Source organism: Nothobranchius furzeri, chromosome 18 (genome assembly GCF_043380555.1).
Source record: "Nothobranchius furzeri strain GRZ-AD chromosome 18, NfurGRZ-RIMD1, whole genome shotgun sequence".
Taxonomy (NCBI): domain Eukaryota; kingdom Metazoa; phylum Chordata; class Actinopteri; order Cyprinodontiformes; family Nothobranchiidae; genus Nothobranchius; species Nothobranchius furzeri.
In genome coordinates this window covers 37,435,356-37,459,155 of record NC_091758.1, presented here as the reverse complement: position 1 = coordinate 37,459,155, position 23,800 = coordinate 37,435,356, and the positions used below count along the sequence as shown (strand labels likewise).

The following is a 23,800-nucleotide window of genomic DNA, read 5'->3' as shown; positions in this document are numbered from 1 at the left end:
TTGTTTGCATTGTCAGGAAGCCGTTTTGGGTGTCCTCTCACCACAAGAAAAGGTTCAGCTGCTACTGGATCCAAAAAGTGGGGCGCTGAAGGATCCCACCCTTGTAAAGGCAGTGCTCTCAAATTTGACAGAGTCTGGCAGTGTTGAGCAACTGCGTCAATTTTTCCAAACGTTTGCTGAGGTCACATTGCAGGTGAACACATAATGCTAATATTTTGACCTTTTCTTTTTCTTCGAATAGAAATGTTTTGCATCCAGCTCACAACAATCTTGTCGTGGACTCGAGCACTCAATGACAGGGACAAGCTTGAATACCAATCAGGCAGTTTTTCTAGAATTTCTCTCTAGTATGTCGATTAAAGATTCCTCAGTTGCATACAGTATGGCACAAAGATGTACTCAAAGTCTTTTCAATCAATACAACATTAAACAAGTGAACCTTCACCAGCACAAGGTTTCTTTGGTCAATTTGTTGAATCTTTGTCTTTACAGGAAAACATAACCTTTATCAAAGATCCATCAGTGAGAGAGACTATCTTGAATGTGACCTTGACAGCCCTTGCTCCTGAATTTGACAATTTTACAACCCATGATTTTGTACTGTGGTTCCAAATCTACTTGAGACCTGTTATAGCAAGCCTCCAACCTGACAGCTTGCAGGTGATACCAAACAACATCAGCTGTGATGCCTACTCAGCAATGTAAGAAAGAAATACTTTGGTTTGGAAGACATCAAACTTTGGTTTCAGACTAGTCACGTTAATTATTCTCATTATCTTCAGAGTCGATGCTCTTGAGAATAGTTTGACATTCTTGCCACTGGTCATTTCCATGGATGTAAGATCCAGTTTGGAATCGATGCAGATCAACTTCCCAAGTACGTGACAATGTTGTATGCATTGCATACAAATGATTTGTCTACCAGTGTTAAAAAAAGATTAAACAACCACTACAGCAGGGAAACGTATTGACGTTATGCCTAATTTCATTCTTCTCTTTGACAGTTTGTGCAGCTAAGGATTCCTTTGTGGTAAGTTTGTTGTTAAGGTGTATTAGATTGTACAGCATTCCATCTCTTATTACAAGCACGCGCATGGACTTTGTATTGGAGGCAATGCCATGCTGTCATCATTTCTGTGACATTTACTACTAAATAATGTGCTGCTTTGTTTTTCTCCAGTGCAAGGAGACACAGGTTGTTGGTAAGTCTGACACATCGCTCTCATATCCATATAGTTGGCACTTTTGTTTGTTAAGTACCAATAATTGATGCAAAATATGGTCTGCATTTACAGAAACACTCATCTGTGCTGCAGTTGACAGGTAGATGAATTAATTTCTTAGAATCACTGCATAGTGAACAAGTACTGTCTCACAATGTAACTTAAGCAAGGCCTTTTTGATTCCTTCTGTTCAGCTCTCAAGTCCAGCAAACCTTGGCGACTGACAATTCCTCTTTGACCAAATGCACTTTTGACATCACTGAAATAGCTTGTTCTTTGGTAAGAATGTTGCCTTAAAATTATGTTATAAAATCCTATTTTGCTTGCTGTGGTATGAAGACAAGTCCACAAACATTCTGCTAAGTTGGCTTAATTTCTTGTCATTTACCCCCAATCGTAGCCATCAAATCTCACACAAGACAAAGCAGTTATACTGTTGCAATGCTCTCTGAAAGAACAAACGACATACCCAGTTGAAGTCTGGAAGCTTTTCTTCCAAAGAACATCTGGTCTGGACCAAGCTCTAGAGTTATTCAGAACCACGGTAAATTCACCAACACAAACCATTTCAACATGTTGGCAGTTTTTATTTGCCTATTCTATATCCGATTCTTTTTTCCTCAAACGTCAGGCCCTGAACAGCAGTAAAGTCATACTGACAAATGCTCTGGAAGCTCTTGGAGAAATTCAGCGCAACAAAGTCACTCAGCAAGAGCTACAAAACAAGGACTTTGTCCACAGCTGGTTCCAGAAGATCAGTCCATTCCTGGCTTCCACATCTGATAACTTCCTCATCTGCCTTAGCGGCAAAAACTTCAGCTGCCCAACTTACCAGATTGTGTAAATACACAAAAAAGTGCTTGACTGTACCTAAATAGTGCCAAAATCCTTCAGATTGCTATCATGTTAAAAGTCTTGTCTTAATCTTTTAGCATTGAGACACTAAACAACCAAAAGGCCTCCATGGACAACAAGCAACAGCAAGCAGTTTATACTCATTTCATCAAATCATTCCTGTCCAGGAAAGATTTGCCAGGTAAAGCTAATCTCTCCGGCCACCCCTGTAATTTGTTGATTGCGTGTGGTGTAACCACACAGCCAGTACCTGAACTTCTCTGTCATTGGCAGACCCTGGCTGTGTCTCTTCTGTCAATGATAGTCAACAGTGGCTACAAGCAAACTTTGGAAGCTTTTCCAGTTTTGCAACTATTCAGGATTTGCAAGTGCTCAATCAAAATTTCTCCATCGTAAGCCCCTCCTTTACTTTCTGATATTCTCTGTCAAAAGACATGTCTTAGATTTATTTCTATTTGATTTTAAAACCATTATTATTTATCCCTAGAATGTGACCTTGTCACAACTGGCGCCATCTCAAGTGGCAGAGTTACTACTGAGCTCAAACATAACAGTTGACGTCAACCTGATCAATCAGGTCTTTGAACGTTTAGCTGCTGGCAACGCATTGGAAAACGTGGATGAGTTTCTCACTCAGCTCACAGCAGAAGGACAGGTAGGCTACACTCTGAAGCAGCAAATAAAATCATTGTACAATACGGAAATATTCAAGCAAATGAAACCACAGACCATCTATACATCTTCAAAGCTCCTCATAACTACGTATCTTTTAAGGAGATGTTTCACAACATATTAGTGATTTACAGCATTTAAAAAATACTGCATTGGATACTAACATCACAGCAAGTGCGTGATAATTGGTTTTCTCCATTTGTCAATATTTCACAGGTCCCACAGTTCCAACCTGTTGTGAGGGATCGCATGATGAACAGGACCTTTGACATCATCAGTCCACACTTCATAAGCTTCCAAAGAAACGACTATTCTCTTTGGTTCCGAGTCAAGCTGCTCCCTATCCTTGCAAGTTTCACTCCAGAGATGCTCCAAAATGTAACCTCAACCATCAACTGCACAAACTATCAGATCATGTGAGTTGTGAGCAACACTTGACTTCATCAAAGTGCTTTTGAGCGACCATGTAGGAAAGTAGTCTTTCCGTCTTCGCAGTGTGAGTGGGATGGCCGATGTTTCCTCCGCCATGCCCCAGTATAGACAACAAGAAATTGCAGCAGTTCTGCTCAGCTACATGACCAAATCTGTCAACATCATCAACCAGCCAGGTAGGTCTGACGCACTGAAAGTGATTTGCTGTACTGCTTGAAATCATGTGCAAACATATTTAGAACAATAGTGGATTCATTATAGGGGTAGCAGTAGCTTAACAGGTCGAGGGGGTTGCCCCGTAATCGGAAGGTTGCAGGTTCGATCCCGGCTCTGAACAGAGAATTCTGCTGTTGTGTCCTTGGGCAAGACACTTAACCCACCTTGCCTGCTGGTGGTGGTCGGAGGGACCGGTGGCGCCTGTGCTGGGCAGCCTGGCCTCTGTCAGTGCGCCCCAGGGCGGCCGTGGCTACATCGTAGCTCATCCCCACCAGTGTGTGAATGTGTGTGTGTGAATGGGTGAATGATACACTGTAGTGTAAAGCGCTTTGGAGTCCTTACTCTGAGAGGCGCTATACAAGTGCGGGTCAATTATCATTTATCATTTACGAGAAAACCTGTCCTTGTTTTAATATGCGTCTATGTGCCTTAGTTTGCAGGCCAAATGGTGAAAGTGACGCCGTGTGGATCGAAACAAACCTGGGTCCATTTGCTGAATACGTAACATACTCTAAACTCCAAATCTTCAACCTTTCCCAGGTAAGTCATGCATTTCACTGCCATTCTCCTTTAAAGACAAATCTAAACAAGTTCCACCAGTGAGAAGGCTTGTAAGGAGAGCACTGTGGTTCTATTACGATGCAGAAAAAAAATCATTCATTCTCTTTGTTTGCATTGTCAGGAAGCCGTTTTGGGTGTCCTCTCACCACAAGAAAAGGTTCAGCTGCTACTGGATCCAAAAAGTGGGGCGCTGAAGGATCCCACCCTTGTAAAGGCAGTGCTCTCAAATTTGACAGAGTCTGGCAGTGTTGAGCAACTGCGTCAATTTTTCCAAACGTTTGCTGAGGTCACATTGCAGGTGAACACATAATGCTAATATTTTGACCTTTTCTTTTTCTTCGAATAGAAATGTTTTGCATCCAGCTCACAACAATCTTGTCGTGGACTCGAGCACTCAATGACAGGGACAAGCTTGAATACCAATCAGGCAGTTTTTCTAGAATTTCTCTCTAGTATGTCGATTAAAGATTCCTCAGTTCCTCAGTTGCATACAGTATGGCACAAAGATGTACTCAAAGTCTTTTCAATCAATACAACATTAAACAAGTGAACCTTCACCAGCACAAGGTTTCTTTGGTCAATTTGTTGAATCTTTGTCTTTACAGGAAAACATAACCTTTATCAAAGATCCATCAGTGAGAGAGACTATCTTGAATGTGACCTTGACAGCCCTTGCTCCTGAATTTGACAATTTTACAACCCATGATTTTGTACTGTGGTTCCAAATCTACTTGAGACCTGTTATAGCAAGCCTCCAACCTGACAGCTTGCAGGTGATACCAAACAACATCAGCTGTGATGCCTACTCAGCAATGTAAGAAAGAAATACTTTGGTTTGGAAGACATCAAACTTTGGTTTCAGACTAGTCACGTTAATTATTCTCATTATCTTCAGAGTCGATGCTCTTGAGAATAGTTTGACATTCTTGCCACTGGTCATTTCCATGGATGTAAGATCCAGTTTGGAATCGATGCAGATCAACTTCCCAAGTACGTGACAATGTTGTATGCATTGCATACAAATGATTTGTCTACCAGTGTTAAAAAAAGATTAAACAACCACTACAGCAGGGAAACGTATTGACGTTATGCCTAATTTCATTCTTCTCTTTGACAGTTTGTGCAGCTAAGGATTCCTTTGTGGTAAGTTTGTTGTTAAGGTGTATTAGATTGTACAGCATTCCATCTCTTATTACAAGCACGCGCATGGACTTTGTATTGGAGGCAATGCCATGCTGTCATCATTTCTGTGACATTTACTACTAAATAATGTGCTGCTTTGTTTTTCTCCAGTGCAAGGAGACACAGGTTGTTGGTAAGTCTGACACATCGCTCTCATATCCATATAGTTGGCACTTTTGTTTGTTAAGTACCAATAATTGATGCAAAATATGGTCTGCATTTACAGAAACACTCATCTGTGCTGCAGTTGACTGGTAGATGAATTAATTTCTTAGAATCACTGCATAGTGAACAAGTACTGTCTCACAATGTAACTTAAGCAAGGCCTTTTTGATTCCTTCTGTTCAGCTCTCAAGTCCAGCAAACCTTGGCGACTGACAATTCCTCTTTGACCAAATGCACTTTTGACATCACTGAAATAGCTTGTTCTTTGGTAAGAATGTTGCCTTAAAATTATGTCATAAAATCCTATTTTGCTTGCTGTGGTATGAAGACAAGTCCACAAACATTCTGCTAAGTTGGCTTAATTTCTTGTCATTTACCCCCAATCGTAGCCATCAAATCTCACACAAGACAAAGCAGTTATACTGTTGCAATGCTCTCTGAAAGAACAAACGACATACCCAGTTGAAGTCTGGAAGCTTTTCTTCCAAAGAACATCTGGTCTGGACCAAGCTCTAGAGTTATTCAGAACCACGGTAAATTCACCAACACAAACCATTTCAACATGTTGGCAGTTTTTATTTGCCTATTCTATATCCGATTCTTTTTTCCTCAAACGTCAGGCCCTGAACAGCAGTAAAGTCATACTGACAAATGCTCTGGAAGCTCTTGGAGAAATTCAGCGCAACAAAGTCACTCAGCAAGAGCTACAAAACAAGGACTTTGTCCACAGCTGGTTCCAGAAGATCAGTCCATTCCTGGCTTCCACATCTGATAACTTCCTCATCTGCCTTAGCGGCAAAAACTTCAGCTGCCCAACTTACCAGATTGTGTAAATACACAAAAAAGTGCTTGACTGTACCTAAATAGTGCCAAAATCCTTCAGATTGCTATCATGTTAAAAGTCTTGTCTTAATCTTTTAGCATTGAGACACTAAACAACCAAAAGGCCTCCATGGACAACAAGCAACAGCAAGCAGTTTATACTCATTTCATCAAATCATTCCTGTCCAGGAAAGATTTGCCAGGTAAAGCTAATCTCTCCGGCCACCCCTGTAATTTGTTGATTGCGTGTGGTGTAACCACACAGCCAGTACCTGAACTTCTCTGTCATTGGCAGACCCTGGCTGTGTCTCTTCTGTCAATGATAGTCAACAGTGGCTACAAGCAAACTTTGGAAGCTTTTCCAGTTTTGCAACTATTCAGGATTTGCAAGTGCTCAATCAAAATTTCTCCATCGTAAGCCCCTCCTTTACTTTCTGATATTCTCTGTCAAAAGACATGTCTTAGATTTATTTCTATTTGATTTTAAAACCATTATTATTTATCCCTAGAATGTGACCTTGTCACAACTGGCGCCATCTCAAGTGGCAGAGTTACTACTGAGCTCAAACATAACAGTTGACGTCAACCTGATCAATCAGGTCTTTGAACGTTTAGCTGCTGGCAACGCATTGGAAAACGTGGATGAGTTTCTCACTCAGCTCACAGCAGAAGGACAGGTAGGCTACACTCTGAAGCAGCAAATAAAATCATTGTACAATACGGAAATATTCAAGCAAATGAAACCACAGACCATCTATACATCTTCAAAGCTCCTCATAACTACGTATCTTTTAAGGAGATGTTTCACAACATATTAGTGATTTACAGCATTTAAAAAATACTGCATTGGATACTAACATCACAGCAAGTGCGTGATAATTGGTTTTCTCCATTTGTCAATATTTCACAGGTCCCACAGTTCCAACCTGTTGTGAGAGATCGCATGATGAACAGGACCTTTGACATCATCAGTCCACACTTCATAAGCTTCCAAAGAAACGACTATTCTCTTTGGTTCCGAGTCAAGCTGCTCCCTATCCTTGCAAGTTTCACTCCAGAGATGCTCCAAAATGTAACCTCAACCATCAACTGCACAAACTATCAGATCATGTGAGTTGTGAGCAACACTTGACTTCATCAAAGTGCTTTTGAGCGACCATGTAGGAAAGTAGTCTTTCCGTCTTCGCAGTGTGAGTGGGATGGCCGATGTTTCCTCCGCCATGCCCCAGTATAGACAACAAGAAATTGCAGCAGTTCTGCTCAGCTACATGACCAAATCTGTCAACATCATCAACCAGCCAGGTAGGTCTGACGCACTGAAAGTGATTATTTGCTGTACTGCTTGAAATCATGTGCAAACATATTTAGAACAATAGTGGATTCATTATAGGGGTAGCAGTAGCTTAACAGGTCGAGGGGGTTGCCCCGTAATCGGAAGGTTGCAGGTTCGATCCCGGCTCCGAACAGAGAATTCTGCTGTTGTGTCCTTGGGCAAGACACTTAACCCACCTTGCCTGCTGGTGGTGGTCGGAGGGACCGGTGGCGCCTGTGCTGGGCAGCCTGGCCTCTGTCAGTGCGCCCGAGGGCAGCCGTGGCTACATCGTAGCTCATCCCCACCAGTGTGTGAATGTGTGTGTGTGAATGGGTGAATGATACACTGTAGTGTAAAGCGCTTTGGAGTCCTTACTCTGAGAGGCGCTATACAAGTGCAGGTCAATAATCATTTATCATTTACGAGAAAACCTGTCCTTGTTTTAATATGCGTCTATGTGCCTTAGTTTGCAGGCCAAATGGTGAAAGTGACGCCGTGTGGATCGAAACAAACCTGGGTCCATTTGCTGAATACGTAACATACTCTAAACTCCAAATCTTCAACCTTTCCCAGGTAAGTCATGCATTTCATTGCCATTCTCCTTTAAAGACAAATCTAAACAAGTTCCACCAGTGAGAAGGCTTGTAAGGAGAGCACTGTGGTTCTATTACGATGCAGAAAAAAAATCATTCATTCTCTTTGTTTGCATTGTCAGGAAGCCGTTTTGGGTGTCCTCTCACCACAAGAAAAGGTTCAGCTGCTACTGGATCCAAAAAGTGGGGCGCTGAAGGATCCCACCCTTGTAAAGGCAGTGCTCTCAAATTTGACAGAGTCTGGCAGTGTTGAGCAACTGCGTCAATTTTTCCAAACGTTTGCTGAGGTCACATTGCAGGTGAACACATAATGCTAATATTTTGACCTTTTCTTTTTCTTCGAATAGAAATGTTTTGCATCCAGCTCACAACAATCTTGTCGTGGACTCGAGCACTCAATGACAGGGACAAGCTTGAATACCAATCAGGCAGTTTTTCTAGAATTTCTCTCTAGTATGTCGATTAAAGATTCCTCAGTTCCTCAGTTGCATACAGTATGGCACAAAGATGTACTCAAAGTCTTTTCAATCAATACAACATTAAACAAGTGAACCTTCACCAGCACAAGGTTTCTTTGGTCAATTTGTTGAATCTTTGTCTTTACAGGAAAACATAACCTTTATCAAAGATCCATCAGTGAGAGAGACTATCTTGAATGTGACCTTGACAGCCCTTGCTCCTGAATTTGACAATTTTACAACCCATGATTTTGTACTGTGGTTCCAAATCTACTTGAGACCTGTTATAGCAAGCCTCCAACCTGACAGCTTGCAGGTGATACCAAACAACATCAGCTGTGATGCCTACTCAGCAATGTAAGAAAGAAATACTTTGGTTTGGAAGACATCAAACTTTGGTTTCAGACTAGTCACGTTAATTATTCTCATTATCTTCAGAGTCGATGCTCTTGAGAATAGTTTGACATTCTTGCCACTGGTCATTTCCATGGATGTAAGATCCAGTTTGGAATCGATGCAGATCAACTTCCCAAGTACGTGACAATGTTGTATGCATTGCATACAAATGATTTGTCTACCAGTGTTAAAAAAAGATTAAACAACCACTACAGCAGGGAAACGTATTGACGTTATGCCTAATTTCATTCTTCTCTTTGACAGTTTGTGCAGCTAAGGATTCCTTTGTGGTAAGTTTGTTGTTAAGGTGTATTAGATTGTACAGCATTCCATCTCTTATTACAAGCACGCGCATGGACTTTGTATTGGAGGCAATGCCATGCTGTCATCATTTCTGTGACATTTACTACTAAATAATGTGCTGCTTTGTTTTTCTCCAGTGCAAGGAGACACAGGTTGTTGGTAAGTCTGACACATCGCTCTCATATCCATATAGTTGGCACTTTTGTTTGTTAAGTACCAATAATTGATGCAAAATATGGTCTGCATTTACAGAAACACTCATCTGTGCTGCAGTTGACAGGTAGATGAATTAATTTCTTAGAATCACTGCATAGTGAACAAGTACTGTCTCACAATGTAACTTAAGCAAGGCCTTTTTGATTCCTTCTGTTCAGCTCTCAAGTCCAGCAAACCTTGGCGACTGACAATTCCTCTTTGACCAAATGCACTTTTGACATCACTGAAATAGCTTGTTCTTTGGTAAGAATGTTGCCTTAAAATTATGTCATAAAATCCTATTTTGCTTGCTGTGGTATGAAGACAAGTCCACAAACATTCTGCTAAGTTGGCTTAATTTCTTGTCATTTACCCCCAATCGTAGCCATCAAATCTCACACAAGACAAAGCAGTTATACTGTTGCAATGCTCTCTGAAAGAACAAACGACATACCCAGTTGAAGTCTGGAAGCTTTTCTTCCAAAGAACATCTGGTCTGGACCAAGCTCTAGAGTTATTCAGAACCACGGTAAATTCACCAACACAAACCATTTCAACATGTTGGCAGTTTTTATTTGCCTATTCTATATCCGATTCTTTTTTCCTCAAACGTCAGGCCCTGAACAGCAGTAAAGTCATACTGACAAATGCTCTGGAAGCTCTTGGAGAAATTCAGCGCAACAAAGTCACTCAGCAAGAGCTACAAAACAAGGACTTTGTCCACAGCTGGTTCCAGAAGATCAGTCCATTCCTGGCTTCCACATCTGATAACTTCCTCATCTGCCTTAGCGGCAAAAACTTCAGCTGCCCAACTTACCAGATTGTGTAAATACACAAAAAAGTGCTTGACTGTACCTAAATAGTGCCAAAATCCTTCAGATTGCTATCATGTTAAAAGTCTTGTCTTAATCTTTTAGCATTGAGACACTAAACAACCAAAAGGCCTCCATGGACAACAAGCAACAGCAAGCAGTTTATACTCATTTCATCAAATCATTCCTGTCCAGGAAAGATTTGCCAGGTAAAGCTAATCTCTCCGGCCACCCCTGTAATTTGTTGATTGCGTGTGGTGTAACCACACAGCCAGTACCTGAACTTCTCTGTCATTGGCAGACCCTGGCTGTGTCTCTTCTGTCAATGATAGTCAACAGTGGCTACAAGCAAACTTTGGAAGCTTTTCCAGTTTTGCAACTATTCAGGATTTGCAAGTGCTCAATCAAAATTTCTCCATCGTAAGCCCCTCCTTTACTTTCTGATATTCTCTGTCAAAAGACATGTCTTAGATTTATTTCTATTTGATTTTAAAACCATTATTATTTATCCCTAGAATGTGACCTTGTCACAACTGGCGCCATCTCAAGTGGCAGAGTTACTACTGAGCTCAAACATAACAGTTGACGTCAACCTGATCAATCAGGTCTTTGAACGTTTAGCTGCTGGCAACGCATTGGAAAACGTGGATGAGTTTCTCACTCAGCTCACAGCAGAAGGACAGGTAGGCTACACTCTGAAGCAGCAAATAAAATCATTGTACAATACGGAAATATTCAAGCAAATGAAACCACAGACCATCTATACATCTTCAAAGCTCCTCATAACTACGTATCTTTTAAGGAGATGTTTCACAACATATTAGTGATTTACAGCATTTAAAAAATACTGCATTGGATACTAACATCACAGCAAGTGCGTGATAATTGGTTTTCTCCATTTGTCAATATTTCACAGGTCCCACAGTTCCAACCTGTTGTGAGGGATCGCATGATGAACAGGACCTTTGACATCATCAGTCCACACTTCATAAGCTTCCAAAGAAACGACTATTCTCTTTGGTTCCGAGTCAAGCTGCTCCCTATCCTTGCAAGTTTCACTCCAGAGATGCTCCAAAATGTAACCTCAACCATCAACTGCACAAACTATCAGATCATGTGAGTTGTGAGCAACACTTGACTTCATCAAAGTGCTTTTGAGCGACCATGTAGGAAAGTAGTCTTTCCGTCTTCGCAGTGTGAGTGGGATGGCCGATGTTTCCTCCGCCATGCCCCAGTATAGACAACAAGAAATTGCAGCAGTTCTGCTCAGCTACATGACCAAATCTGTCAACATCATCAACCAGCCAGGTAGGTCTGACGCACTGAAAGTGATTTGCTGTACTGCTTGTAATCATGTGCAAACATATTTAGAACAATAGTGGATTCATTATAGGGGTAGCAGTAGCTTAACAGGTCGAGGGGGTTGCCCCGTAATCGGAAGGTTGCAGGTTCGATCCCGGCTCTGAACAGAGAATTCTGCTGTTGTGTCCTTGGGCAAGACACTTAACCCACCTTGCCTGCTGGTGGTGGTCGGAGGGACCGGTGGCGCCTGTGCTGGGCAGCCTGGCCTCTGTCAGTGCGCCCCAGGGCGGCCGTGGCTACATCGTAGCTCATCCCCACCAGTGTGTGAATGTGTGTGTGTGTGAATGGGTGAATGATACACTGTAGTGTAAAGCGCTTTGGAGTCCTTACTCTGAGAGGCGCTATACAAGTGCGGGTCAATTATCATTTATCATTTACGAGAAAACCTGTCCTTGTTTTAATATGCGTCTATGTGCCTTAGTTTGCAGGCCAAATGGTGAAAGTGACGCCGTGTGGATCGAAACAAACCTGGGTCCATTTGCTGAATACGTAACATACTCTAAACTCCAAATCTTCAACCTTTCCCAGGTAAGTCATGCATTTCACTGCCATTCTCCTTTAAAGACAAATCTAAACATGTTCCACCAGTGAGAAGGCTTGTAAGGAGAGCACTGTGGTTCTATTACGATGCAGAAAAAAAATCATTCATTCTCTTTGTTTGCATTGTCAGGAAGCCGTTTTGGGTGTCCTCTCACCACAAGAAAAGGTTCAGCTGCTACTGGATCCAAAAAGTGGGGCGCTGAAGGATCCCACCCTTGTAAAGGCAGTGCTCTCAAATTTGACAGAGTCTGGCAGTGTTGAGCAACTGCGTCAATTTTTCCAAACGTTTGCTGAGGTCACATTGCAGGTGAACACATAATGCTAATATTTTGACCTTTTCTTTTTCTTCGAATAGAAATGTTTTGCATCCAGCTCACAACAATCTTGTCGTGGACTCGAGCACTCAATGACAGGGACAAGCTTGAATACCAATCAGGCAGTTTTTCTAGAATTTCTCTCTAGTATGTCAATTAAAGATTCCTCAGTTCCTCAGTTGCATACAGTATGGCACAAAGATGTACTCAAAGTCTTTTCAATCAATACAAAATTAAACAAGTGAACCTTCACCAGCACAAGGTTTCTTTGGTCAATTTGTTGAATCTTTGTCTTTACAGGAAAACATAACCTTTATCAAAGATCCATCAGTGAGAGAGACTATCTTGAATGTGACCTTGACAGCCCTTGCTCCTGAATTTGACAATTTTACAACCCATGATTTTGTACTGTGGTTCCAAATCTACTTGAGACCTGTTATAGCAAGCCTCCAACCTGACAGCTTGCAGGTGATACCAAACAACATCAGCTGTGATGCCTACTCAGCAATGTAAGAAAGAAATACTTTGGTTTGGAAGACATCAAACTTTGGTTTCAGACTAGTCACGTTAATTATTCTCATTATCTTCAGAGTCGATGCTCTTGAGAATAGTTTGACATTCTTGCCACTGGTCATTTCCATGGATGTAAGATCCAGTTTGGAATCGATGCAGATCAACTTCCCAAGTACGTGACAATGTTGTATGCATTGCATACAAATGATTTGTCTACCAGTGTTAAAAAAAGATTAAACAACCACTACAGCAGGGAAACGTATTGACGTTATGCCTAATTTCATTCTTCTCTTTGACAGTTTGTGCAGCTAAGGATTCCTTTGTGGTAAGTTTGTTATTAAAGGTGTATTAGATTGTACAGCATTCCATCTCTTATTACAAGCACGCTCATGGACTTTGTATTGGAGGCAATGCCATGCTGTCATCATTTCTGTGACATTTACTACTAAATAATGTGCTGCTTTGTTTTTCTCCAGTGCAAGGAGACACAGGTTGTTGGTAAGTCTGACACATCGCTCTCATATCCATATAGTTGGCACTTTTGTTTGTTAAGTACCAATAATTGATGCAAAATATGGTCTGCATTTACAGAAACACTCATCTGTGCTGCAGTTGACAGGTAGATGAATTAATTTCTTAGAATCACTGCATAGTGAACAAGTACTGTCTCACAATGTAACTTAAGCAAGGCCTTTTTGATTCCTTCTGTTCAGCTCTCAAGTCCAGCAAACCTTGGCGACTGACAATTCCTCTTTGACCAAATGCACTTTTGACATCACTGAAATAGCTTGTTCTTTGGTAAGAATGTTGCCTTAAAATTATGTCATAAAATCCTATTTTGCTTGCTGTGGTATGAAGACAAGTCCACAAACATTCTGCTAAGTTGGCTTAATTTCTTGTCATTTACCCCCAATCGTAGCCATCACATCTCACACAAGACAAAGCAGTTATACTGTTGCAATGCTCTCTGAAAGAACAAACGACATACCCAGTTGAAGTCTGGAAGCTTTTCTTCCAAAGAACATCTGGTCTGGACCAAGCTCTAGAGTTATTCAGAACCACGGTAAATTCACCAACACAAACCATTTCAACATGTTGGCAGTTTTTATTTGCCTATTCTATATCCGATTCTTTTTTCCTCAAACGTCAGGCCCTGAACAGCAGTAAAGTCATACTGACAAATGCTCTGGAAGCTCTTGGAGAAATTCAGCGCAACAAAGTCACTCAGCAAGAGCTACAAAACAAGGACTTTGTCCACAGCTGGTTCCAGAAGATCAGTCCATTCCTGGCTTCCACATCTGATAACTTCCTCATCTGCCTTAGCGGCAAAAACTTCAGCTGCCCAACTTACCAGATTGTGTAAATACACAAAAAAGTGCTTGACTGTACCTAAATAGTGCCAAAATCCTTCAGATTGCTATCATGTTAAAAGGCTTGTCTTAATCTTTTAGCATTGAGACACTAAACAACCAAAAGGCCTCCATGGACAACAAGCAACAGCAAGCAGTTTATACTCATTTCATCAAATCATTCCTGTCCAGGAAAGATTTGCCAGGTAAAGCTAATCTCTCCGGCCACCCCTGTAATTTGTTGATTGCGTGTGGTGTAACCACACAGCCAGTACCTGAACTTCTCTGTCATTGGCAGACCCTGGCTGTGTCTCTTCTGTCAATGATAGTCAACAGTGGCTACAAGCAAACTTTGGAAGCTTTTCCAGTTTTGCAACTATTCAGGATTTGCAAGTGCTCAATCAAAATTTCTCCATCGTAAGCCCCTCCTTTACTTTCTGATATTCTCTGTCAAAAGACATGTCTTAGATTTATTTCTATTTGATTTTAAAACCATTATTATTTATCCCTAGAATGTGACCTTGTCACAACTGGCGCCATCTCAAGTGGCAGAGTTACTACTGAGCTCAAACATAACAGTTGACGTCAACCTGATCAATCAGGTCTTTGATCGTTTAGTTGCTGGCAACGCATTGGAAAACGTGGATGAGTTTCTCACTCAGCTCACAGCAGAAGGACAGGTAGGCTACACTCTGAAGCAGCAAATAAAATCATTGTACAATACGGAAATATTCAAGCAAATGAAACCACAGACCATCTATACATCTTCAAAGCTCCTCATACCTACGTATCTTTTAAGGAGATGTTTCACAACATATTACTGATTTACAGCATTTAAAAAATACTGCATTGGATACTAACATCACAGCAAGTGCGTGATAATTGGTTTTCTCCATTTGTCAATATTTCACAGGTCCCACAGTTCCAACCTGTTGTGAGAGATCGCATGATGAACAGGACCTTTGACATCATCAGTCCACACTTCATAAGCTTCCAAAGAAACGACTATTCTCTTTGGTTCCGAGTCAAGCTGCTCCCTATCCTTGCAAGTTTCACTCCAGAGATGCTCCAAAATGTAACCTCAACCATCAACTGCACAAACTATCAGATCATGTGAGTTGTGAGCAACACTTGACTTCATCAAAGTGCTTTTGAGCGACCATGTAGGAAAGTAGTCTTTCCGTCTTCGCAGTGTGAGTGGGATGGCCGATGTTTCCTCCGCCATGCCCCAGTATAGACAACAAGAAATTGCAGCAGTTCTGCTCAGCTACATGACCAAATCTGTCAACATCATCAACCAGCCAGGTAGGTCTGACGCACTGAAAGTGATTATTTGCTGTACTGCTTGAAATCATGTGCAAACATATTTAGAACAATAGTGGATTCATTATAGGGGTAGCAGTAGCTTAACAGGTCGAGGGGGTTGCCCCGTAATCGGAAGGTTGCAGGTTCGATCCCGGCTCCGAACAGAGAATTCTGCTGTTGTGTCCTTGGGCAAGACACTTAACCCACCTTGCCTGCTGGTGGTGGTCGGAGGGACCGGTGGCGCCTGTGCTGGGCAGCCTGGCCTCTGTCAGTGCGCCCGAGGGCAGCCGTGGCTACATCGTAGCTCATCCCCACCAGTGTGTGAATGTGTGTGTGTGAATGGGTGAATGATACACTGTAGTGTAAAGCGCTTTGGAGTCCTTACTCTGAGAGGCGCTATACAAGTGCGGGTCAATAATCATTTATCATTTACGAGAAAACCTGTCCTTGTTTTAATATGCGTCTATGTGCCTTAGTTTGCAGGCCAAATGGTGAAAGTGACGCCGTGTGGATCGAAACAAACCTGGGTCCATTTGCTGAATACGTAACATACTCTAAACTCCAAATCTTCAACCTTTCCCAGGTAAGTCATGCATTTCATTGCCATTCTCCTTTAAAGACAAATCTAAACAAGTTCCACCAGTGAGAAGGCTTGTAAGGAGAGCACTGTGGTTCTATTACGATGCAGAAAAAAAAGCATTCATTCTCTTTGTTTGCATTGTCAGGAAGCCGTTTTGGGTGTCCTCTCACCACAAGAAAAGGTTCAGCTGCTACTGGATCCAAAAAGTGGGGCGCTGAAGGATCCCACCCTTGTAAAGGCAGTGCTCTCAAATTTGACAGAGTCTGGCAGTGTTGAGCAACTGCGTCAATTTTTCCAAACGTTTGCTGAGGTCACATTGCAGGTGAACACATAATGCTAATATTTTGACCTTTTCTTTTTCTTCGAATAGAAATGTTTTGCATCCAGCTCACAACAATCTTGTCGTGGACTCGAGCACTCAATGACAGGGACAAGCTTGAATACCAATCAGGCAGTTTTTCTAGAATTTCTCTCTAGTATGTCGATTAAAGATTCCTCAGTTCCTCAGTTGCATACAGTATGGCACAAAGATGTACTCAAAGTCTTTTCAATCAATACAACATTAAACAAGTGAACCTTCACCAGCACAAGGTTTCTTTGGTCAATTTGTTGAATCTTTGTCTTTACAGGAAAACATAACCTTTATCAAAGATCCATCAGTGAGAGAGACTATCTTGAATGTGACCTTGACAGCCCTTGCTCCTGAATTTGACAATTTTACAACCCATGATTTTGTACTGTGGTTCCAAATCTACTTGAGACCTGTTATAGCAAGCCTCCAACCTGACAGCTTGCAGGTGATACCAAACAACATCAGCTGTGATGCCTACTCAGCAATGTAAGAAAGAAATACTTTGGTTTGGAAGACATCAAACTTTGGTTTCAGACTAGTCACGTTAATTATTCTCATTATCTTCAGAGTCGATGCTCTTGAGAATAGTTTGACATTCTTGCCACTGGTCATTTCCATGGATGTAAGATCCAGTTTGGAATCGATGCAGATCAACTTCCCAAGTACGTGACAATGTTGTATGCATTGCATACAAATGATTTGTCTACCAGTGTTAAAAAAAGATTAAACAACCACTACAGCAGGGAAACGTATTGACGTTATGCCTAATTTCATTCTTCTCTTTGACAGTTTGTGCAGCTAAGGATTCCTTTGTGGTAAGTTTGTTGTTAAAGGTGTATTAGATTGTACAGCATTCCATCTCTTATTACAAGCACGCGCATGGACTTTGTATTGGAGGCAATGCCATGCTGTCATCATTTCTGTGACATTTACTACTAAATAATGTGCTGCTTTGTTTTTCTCCAGTGCAAGGAGACACAGGATGTTGGTAAGTCTGACACATCGCTCTCATATCCATATAGTTGGCACTTTTGTTTGTTAAGTACCAATAATTGATGCAAAATATGGTCTGCATTTACAGAAACACTCATCTGTGCTGCAGTTGACAGGTAGATGAATTAATTTCTTAGAATCACTGCATAGTGAACAAGTACTGTCTCACAATGTAACTTAAGCAAGGCCTTTTTGATTCCTTCTGTTCAGCTCTCAAGTCCAGCAAACCTTGGCGACTGACAATTCCTCTTTGACCAAATGCACTTTTGACATCACTGAAATAGCTTGTTCTTTGGTAAGAATGTTGCCTTAAAATTATGTCATAAAATCCTATTTTGCTTGCTGTGGTATGAAGACAAGTCCACAAACATTCTGCTAAGTTGGCTTAATTTCTTGTCATTTACCCCCAATCGTAGCCATCAAATCTCACACAAGACAAAGCAGTTATACTGTTGCAATGCTCTCTGAAAGAACAAACGACATACCCAGTTGAAGTCTGGAAGCTTTTCTTCCAAAGAACATCTGGTCTGGACCAAGCTCTAGAGTTATTCAGAACCACGGTAAATTCACCAACACAAACCATTTCAACATGTTGGCAGTTTTTATTTGCCTATTCTATATCCGATTCTTTTTTCCTCAAACGTCAGGCCCTGAACAGCAGTAAAGTCATACTGACAAATGCTCTGGAAGCTCTTGGAGAAATTCAGCGCAACAAAGTCACTCAGCAAGAGCTACAAAACAAGGACTTTGTCCACAGCTGGTTCCAGAAGATCAGTCCATTCCTGGCTTCCACATCTGATAACTTCCTCATCTGCCTTAGCGGCAAAAACTTCAGCTGCCCAACTTACCAGATTGTGTAAATACACAAAAAAGTGCTTGACTGTACCTAAACAGTGCCAGAATCCTTCAGATTGCTATCATGTTAAAAGTCTTGTCTTAATCTTTTAGCATTGAGACACTAAACAACCAAAAGGCCTCCATGGACAACAAGCAACAGCAAGCAGTTTATACTCATTTCATCAAATCATTCCTGTCCAGGAAAGATTTGCCAGGTAAAGCTAATCTCTCCGGCCACCCCTGTAATTTGTTGATTGCGTGTGGTGTAACCACACAGCCAGTACCTGAACTTCTCTGTCATTGGCAGACCCTGGCTGTGTCTCTTCTGTCAATGATAGCCAACAGTGGCTACAAGCAAACTTTGGAAGCTTTTCCAGTTTTGCAACTATTCAGGATTTGCAAGTGCTCAATCAAAATTTCTCCATCGTAAGCCCCTCCTTTACTTTCTGATATTCTCTGTCAAAAGACATGTCTTAGATTTATTTCTATTTGATTTTAAAACCATTATTATTTATCCCTAGAATGTGACCTTGTCACAACTGGCGCCATCTCAAGTGGCAGAGTTACTACTGAGCTCAAACATAACAGTTGACGTCAACCTGATCAATCAGGTCTTTGAACGTTTAGCTGCTGGCAACGCATTGGAAAACGTGGATAAGTTTCTCACTCAGCTCACAGCAGAAGGACAGGTAGGCTACACTCTGAAGCAGCAAATAAAATCATTGTACAATACGGAAATATTCAAGCAAATGAAACCACAGACCATCTATACATCTTCAAAGCTCCTCATAACTACGTATCTTTTAAGGAGATGTTTCACAACATATTAGTGATTTACAGCATTTAAAAAATACTGCATTGGATACTAACATCACAGCAAGTGCGTGATAATTGGTTTTCTCCATTTGTCAATATTTCACAGGTCCCACAGTTCCAACCTGTTGTGAGGGATCGCATGATGAACAGGACCTTTGACATCATCAGTCCACACTTCATAAGCTTCCAAAGAAACGACTATTCTCTTTGGTTCCGAGTCAAGCTGCTCCCTATCCTTGCAAGTTTCACTCCAGAGATGCTCCAAAATGTAACCTCAACCATCAACTGCACAAACTATCAGATCATGTGAGTTGTGAGCAACACTTGACTTCATCAAAGTGCTTTTGAGCGACCATGTAGGAAAGTAGTCTTTCCGTCTTCGCAGTGTGAGTGGGATGGCCGATGTTTCCTCCGCCATGCCCCAGTATAGACAACAAGAAATTGCAGCAGTTCTGCTCAGCTACATGACCAAATCTGTCAACATCATCAACCAGCCAGGTAGGTCTGACGCACTGAAAGTGATTTGCTGTACTGCTTGAAATCATGTGCAAACATATTTAGAACAATAGTGGATTCATTATAGGGGTAGCAGTAGCTTAACAGGTCGAGGGGGTTGCCCCGTAATCGGAAGGTTGCAGGTTCGATCCCGGCTCTGAACAGAGAATTCTGCTGTTGTGTCCTTGGGCAAGACACTTAACCCACCTTGCCTGCTGGTGGTGGTCGGAGGGACCGGTGGCGCCTGTGCTGGGCAGCCTGGCCTCTGTCAGTGCGCCCCAGGGCGGCCGTGGCTACATCGTAGCTCATCCCCACCAGTGTGTGAATGTGTGTGTGTGAATGGGTGAATGATACACTGTAGTGTAAAGCGCTTTGGAGTCCTTACTCTGAGAGGCGCTATACAAGTGCGGGTCAATTATCATTTATCATTTACGAGAAAACCTGTCCTTGTTTTAATATGCGTCTATGTGCCTTAGTTTGCAGGCCAAATGGTGAAAGTGACGCCGTGTGGATCGAAACAAACCTGGGTCCATTTGCTGAATACGTAACATACTCTAAACTCCAAATCTTCAACCTTTCCCAGGTAAGTCATGCATTTCACTGCCATTCTCCTTTAAAGACAAATCTAAACAAGTTCCACCAGTGAGAAGGCTTGTAAGGAGAGCACTGTGGTTCTATTACGATGCAGAAAAAAAATCATTCATTCTCTTTGTTTGCATTGTCAGGAAGCCGTTTTGGGTGTCCTCTCACCACAAGAAAAGGTTCAGCTGCTACTGGATCCAAAAAGTGGGGCGCTGAAGGATCCCACCCTTGTAAAGGCAGTGCTCTCAAATTTGACAGAGTCTGGCAGTGTTGAGCAACTGCGTCAATTTTTCCAAACGTTTGCTGAGGTCACATTGCAGGTGAACACATAATGCTAATATTTTGACCTTTTCTTTTTCTTCGAATAGAAATGTTTTGCATCCAGCTCACAACAATCTTGTCGTGGACTCGAGCACTCAATGACAGGGACAAGCTTGAATACCAATCAGGCAGTTTTTCTAGAATTTCTCTCTAGTATGTCGATTAAAGATTCCTCAGTTCCTCAGTTGCATACAGTATGGCACAAAGATGTACTCAAAGTCTTTTCAATCAATACAACATTAAACAAGTGAACCTTCACCAGCACAAGGTTTCTTTGGTCAATTTGTTGAATCTTTGACTTTACAGGAAAACATAACCTTTATCAAAGATCCATCAGTGAGAGAGACTATCTTGAATGTGACCTTGACAGCCCTTGCTCCTGAATTTGACAATTTTACAACCCATGATTTTGTACTGTGGTTCCAAATCTACTTGAGACCTGTTATAGCAAGCCTCCAACCTGACAGCTTGCAGGTGATACCAAACAACATCAGCTGTGATGCCTACTCAGCAATGTAAGAAAGAAATACTTTGGTTTGGAAGACATCAAACTTTGGTTTCAGACTAGTCACGTTAATTATTCTCATTATCTTCAGAGTCGATGCTCTTGAGAATAGTTTGACATTCTTGCCACTGGTCATTTCCATGGATGTAAGATCCAGTTTGGAATCGATGCAGATCAACTTCCCAAGTACGTGACAATGTTGTATGCATTGCATACAAATGATTTGTCTACCAGTGTTAAAAAAAGATTAAACAACCACTACAGCAGGGAAACGTATTGACGTTATGCCTAATTTCATTCTTCTCTTTGACAGTTTGTGCAGCTAAGGATTCCTTTGTGGTAAGTTTGTTGTTAAGGTGTATTAGATTGTACAGCATTCCATCTCTTATTACAAGCACGCGCATGGACTTTGTATTGGAGGCAATGCCATGCTGTCATCATTTCTGTGACATTTACTACTAAATAATGTGCTGCTTTGTTTTTCTCCAGTGCAAGGAGACACAGGTTGTTGGTAAGTCTGACACATCGCTCTCATATCCATATAGTTGGCACTTTTGTTTGTTAAGTACCAATAATTGATGCAAAATATGGTCTGCATTTACAGAAACACTCATCTGTGCTGCAGTTGACAGGTAGATGAATTAATTTCTTAGAATCACTGCATAGTGAACAAGTACTGTCTCACAATGTAACTTAAGCAAGGCCTTTTTGATTCCTTCTGTTCAGCTCTCAAGTCCAGCAAACCTTGGCGACTGACAATTCCTCTTTGACCAAATGCACTTTTGACATCACTGAAATAGCTTGTTCTTTGGTAAGAATGTTGCCTTAAAATTATGTCATAAAATCCTATTTTGCTTGCTGTGGTATGAAGACAAGTCCACAAACATTCTGCTAAGTTGGCTTAATTTCTTGTCATTTACCCCCAATCGTAGCCATCAAATCTCACACAAGACAAAGCAGTTATACTGTTGCAATGCTCTCTGAAAGAACAAACGACATACCCAGTTGAAGTCTGGAAGCTTTTCTTCCAAAGAACATCTGGTCTGGACCAAGCTCTAGAGTTATTCAGAACCACGGTAAATTCACCAACACAAACCATTTCAACATGTTGGCAGTTTTTATTTGCCTATTCTATATCCGATTCTTTTTTCCTCAAACGTCAGGCCCTGAACAGCAGTAAAGTCATACTGACAAATGCTCTGGAAGCTCTTGGAGAAATTCAGCGCAACAAAGTCACTCAGCAAGAGCTACAAAACAAGGACTTTGTCCACAGCTGGTTCCAGAAGATCAGTCCATTCCTGGCTTCCACATCTGATAACTTCCTCATCTGCCTTAGCGGCAAAAACTTCAGCTGCCCAACTTACCAGATTGTGTAAATACACAAAAAAGTGCTTGACTGTACCTAAATAGTGCCAGAATCCTTCAGATTGCTATCATGTTAAAAGTCTTGTCTTAATCTTTTAGCATTGAGACACTAAACAACCAAAAGGCCTCCATGGACAACAAGCAACAGCAAGCAGTTTATACTCATTTCATCAAATCATTCCTGTCCAGGAAAGATTTGCCAGGTAAAGCTAATCTCTCCGGCCACCCCTGTAATTTGTTGATTGCGTGTGGTGTAACCACACAGCCAGTACCTGAACTTCTCTGTCATTGGCAGACCCTGGCTGTGTCTCTTCTGTCAATGATAGCCAACAGTGGCTACAAGCAAACTTTGGAAGCTTTTCCAGTTTTGCAACTATTCAGGATTTGCAAGTGCTCAATCAAAATTTCTCCATCGTAAGCCCCTCCTTTACTTTCTGATATTCTCTGTCAAAAGACATGTCTTAGATTTATTTCTATTTGATTTTAAAACCATTATTATTTATCCCTAGAATGTGACCTTGTCACAACTGGCGCCATCTCAAGTGGCAGAGTTACTACTGAGCTCAAACATAACAGTTGACGTCAACCTGATCAATCAGGTCTTTGAACGTTTAGCTGCTGGCAACGCATTGGAAAACGTGGATAAGTTTCTCACTCAGCTCACAGCAGAAGGACAGGTAGGCTACACTCTGAAGCAGCAAATAAAATCATTGTACAATACGGAAATATTCAAGCAAATGAAACCACAGACCATCTATACATCTTCAAAGCTCCTCATAACTACGTATCTTTTAAGGAGATGTTTCACAACATATTAGTGATTTACAGCATTTAAAAAATACTGCATTGGATACTAACATCACAGCAAGTGCGTGATAATTGGTTTTCTCCATTTGTCAATATTTCACAGGTCCCACAGTTCCAACCTGTTGTGAGGGATCGCATGATGAACAGGACCTTTGACATCATCAGTCCACACTTCATAAGCTTCCAAAGAAACGACTATTCTCTTTGGTTCCGAGTCAAGCTGCTCCCTATCCTTGCAAGTTTCACTCCAGAGATGCTCCAAAATGTAACCTCAACCATCAACTGCACAAACTATCAGATCATGTGAGTTGTGAGCAACACTTGACTTCATCAAAGTGCTTTTGAGCGACCATGTAGGAAAGTAGTCTTTCCGTCTTCGCAGTGTGAGTGGGATGGCCGATGTTTCCTCCGCCATGCCCCAGTATAGACAACAAGAAATTGCAGCAGTTCTGCTCAGCTACATGACCAAATCTGTCAACATCATCAACCAGCCAGGTAGGTCTGACGCACTGAAAGTGATTTGCTGTACTGCTTGAAATCATGTGCAAACATATTTAGAACAATAGT

General features: G+C 41.5%; 1 protein-coding gene across 1 annotated transcript in view; it reads left to right on the top strand.

The window, feature by feature from the left end:
• LOC139063876 (uncharacterized) overlaps window positions 1-23,800 on the top strand; it is a 42,435-nt gene that overhangs the window by 5,361 nt on the left and 13,274 nt on the right. The window contains exons 18-103 of the mRNA XM_070546796.1: window positions 17-193; window positions 493-701; window positions 783-877; window positions 1,005-1,030; window positions 1,181-1,202; window positions 1,296-1,323; window positions 1,418-1,502; window positions 1,624-2,063; window positions 2,156-2,259; window positions 2,352-2,470; window positions 2,566-2,733; window positions 2,967-3,166; window positions 3,246-3,358; window positions 3,832-3,938; window positions 4,081-4,257; window positions 4,565-4,773; window positions 4,855-4,949; window positions 5,077-5,102; window positions 5,253-5,274; window positions 5,368-5,395; window positions 5,490-5,574; window positions 5,696-6,135; window positions 6,228-6,331; window positions 6,424-6,542; window positions 6,638-6,805; window positions 7,039-7,238; window positions 7,318-7,430; window positions 7,907-8,013; window positions 8,156-8,332; window positions 8,640-8,848; window positions 8,930-9,024; window positions 9,152-9,177; window positions 9,328-9,349; window positions 9,443-9,470; window positions 9,565-9,649; window positions 9,771-9,914; window positions 10,002-10,210; window positions 10,303-10,406; window positions 10,499-10,617; window positions 10,713-10,880; window positions 11,114-11,313; window positions 11,393-11,505; window positions 11,981-12,087; window positions 12,230-12,406; window positions 12,714-12,922; window positions 13,004-13,098; window positions 13,226-13,251; window positions 13,403-13,424; window positions 13,518-13,545; window positions 13,640-13,724; window positions 13,846-13,989; window positions 14,077-14,285; window positions 14,378-14,481; window positions 14,574-14,692; window positions 14,788-14,955; window positions 15,189-15,388; window positions 15,468-15,580; window positions 16,057-16,163; window positions 16,306-16,482; window positions 16,790-16,998; window positions 17,080-17,174; window positions 17,302-17,327; window positions 17,479-17,500; window positions 17,594-17,621; window positions 17,716-17,800; window positions 17,922-18,361; window positions 18,454-18,557; window positions 18,650-18,768; window positions 18,864-19,031; window positions 19,265-19,464; window positions 19,544-19,656; window positions 20,130-20,236; window positions 20,379-20,555; window positions 20,863-21,071; window positions 21,153-21,247; window positions 21,375-21,400; window positions 21,551-21,572; window positions 21,666-21,693; window positions 21,788-21,872; window positions 21,994-22,137; window positions 22,225-22,433; window positions 22,526-22,629; window positions 22,722-22,840; window positions 22,936-23,103; window positions 23,337-23,536; window positions 23,616-23,728. Of these exons, the coding sequence (XP_070402897.1) occupies window positions 17-193; window positions 493-701; window positions 783-877; window positions 1,005-1,030; window positions 1,181-1,202; window positions 1,296-1,323; window positions 1,418-1,502; window positions 1,624-2,063; window positions 2,156-2,259; window positions 2,352-2,470; window positions 2,566-2,733; window positions 2,967-3,166; window positions 3,246-3,358; window positions 3,832-3,938; window positions 4,081-4,257; window positions 4,565-4,773; window positions 4,855-4,949; window positions 5,077-5,102; window positions 5,253-5,274; window positions 5,368-5,395; window positions 5,490-5,574; window positions 5,696-6,135; window positions 6,228-6,331; window positions 6,424-6,542; window positions 6,638-6,805; window positions 7,039-7,238; window positions 7,318-7,430; window positions 7,907-8,013; window positions 8,156-8,332; window positions 8,640-8,848; window positions 8,930-9,024; window positions 9,152-9,177; window positions 9,328-9,349; window positions 9,443-9,470; window positions 9,565-9,649; window positions 9,771-9,914; window positions 10,002-10,210; window positions 10,303-10,406; window positions 10,499-10,617; window positions 10,713-10,880; window positions 11,114-11,313; window positions 11,393-11,505; window positions 11,981-12,087; window positions 12,230-12,406; window positions 12,714-12,922; window positions 13,004-13,098; window positions 13,226-13,251; window positions 13,403-13,424; window positions 13,518-13,545; window positions 13,640-13,724; window positions 13,846-13,989; window positions 14,077-14,285; window positions 14,378-14,481; window positions 14,574-14,692; window positions 14,788-14,955; window positions 15,189-15,388; window positions 15,468-15,580; window positions 16,057-16,163; window positions 16,306-16,482; window positions 16,790-16,998; window positions 17,080-17,174; window positions 17,302-17,327; window positions 17,479-17,500; window positions 17,594-17,621; window positions 17,716-17,800; window positions 17,922-18,361; window positions 18,454-18,557; window positions 18,650-18,768; window positions 18,864-19,031; window positions 19,265-19,464; window positions 19,544-19,656; window positions 20,130-20,236; window positions 20,379-20,555; window positions 20,863-21,071; window positions 21,153-21,247; window positions 21,375-21,400; window positions 21,551-21,572; window positions 21,666-21,693; window positions 21,788-21,872; window positions 21,994-22,137; window positions 22,225-22,433; window positions 22,526-22,629; window positions 22,722-22,840; window positions 22,936-23,103; window positions 23,337-23,536; window positions 23,616-23,728 (10,990 nt within the window). The remainder of the gene's footprint in view (window positions 1-16; window positions 194-492; window positions 702-782; window positions 878-1,004; window positions 1,031-1,180; window positions 1,203-1,295; window positions 1,324-1,417; window positions 1,503-1,623; window positions 2,064-2,155; window positions 2,260-2,351; window positions 2,471-2,565; window positions 2,734-2,966; window positions 3,167-3,245; window positions 3,359-3,831; window positions 3,939-4,080; window positions 4,258-4,564; window positions 4,774-4,854; window positions 4,950-5,076; window positions 5,103-5,252; window positions 5,275-5,367; window positions 5,396-5,489; window positions 5,575-5,695; window positions 6,136-6,227; window positions 6,332-6,423; window positions 6,543-6,637; window positions 6,806-7,038; window positions 7,239-7,317; window positions 7,431-7,906; window positions 8,014-8,155; window positions 8,333-8,639; window positions 8,849-8,929; window positions 9,025-9,151; window positions 9,178-9,327; window positions 9,350-9,442; window positions 9,471-9,564; window positions 9,650-9,770; window positions 9,915-10,001; window positions 10,211-10,302; window positions 10,407-10,498; window positions 10,618-10,712; window positions 10,881-11,113; window positions 11,314-11,392; window positions 11,506-11,980; window positions 12,088-12,229; window positions 12,407-12,713; window positions 12,923-13,003; window positions 13,099-13,225; window positions 13,252-13,402; window positions 13,425-13,517; window positions 13,546-13,639; window positions 13,725-13,845; window positions 13,990-14,076; window positions 14,286-14,377; window positions 14,482-14,573; window positions 14,693-14,787; window positions 14,956-15,188; window positions 15,389-15,467; window positions 15,581-16,056; window positions 16,164-16,305; window positions 16,483-16,789; window positions 16,999-17,079; window positions 17,175-17,301; window positions 17,328-17,478; window positions 17,501-17,593; window positions 17,622-17,715; window positions 17,801-17,921; window positions 18,362-18,453; window positions 18,558-18,649; window positions 18,769-18,863; window positions 19,032-19,264; window positions 19,465-19,543; window positions 19,657-20,129; window positions 20,237-20,378; window positions 20,556-20,862; window positions 21,072-21,152; window positions 21,248-21,374; window positions 21,401-21,550; window positions 21,573-21,665; window positions 21,694-21,787; window positions 21,873-21,993; window positions 22,138-22,224; window positions 22,434-22,525; window positions 22,630-22,721; window positions 22,841-22,935; window positions 23,104-23,336; window positions 23,537-23,615; window positions 23,729-23,800) is intronic.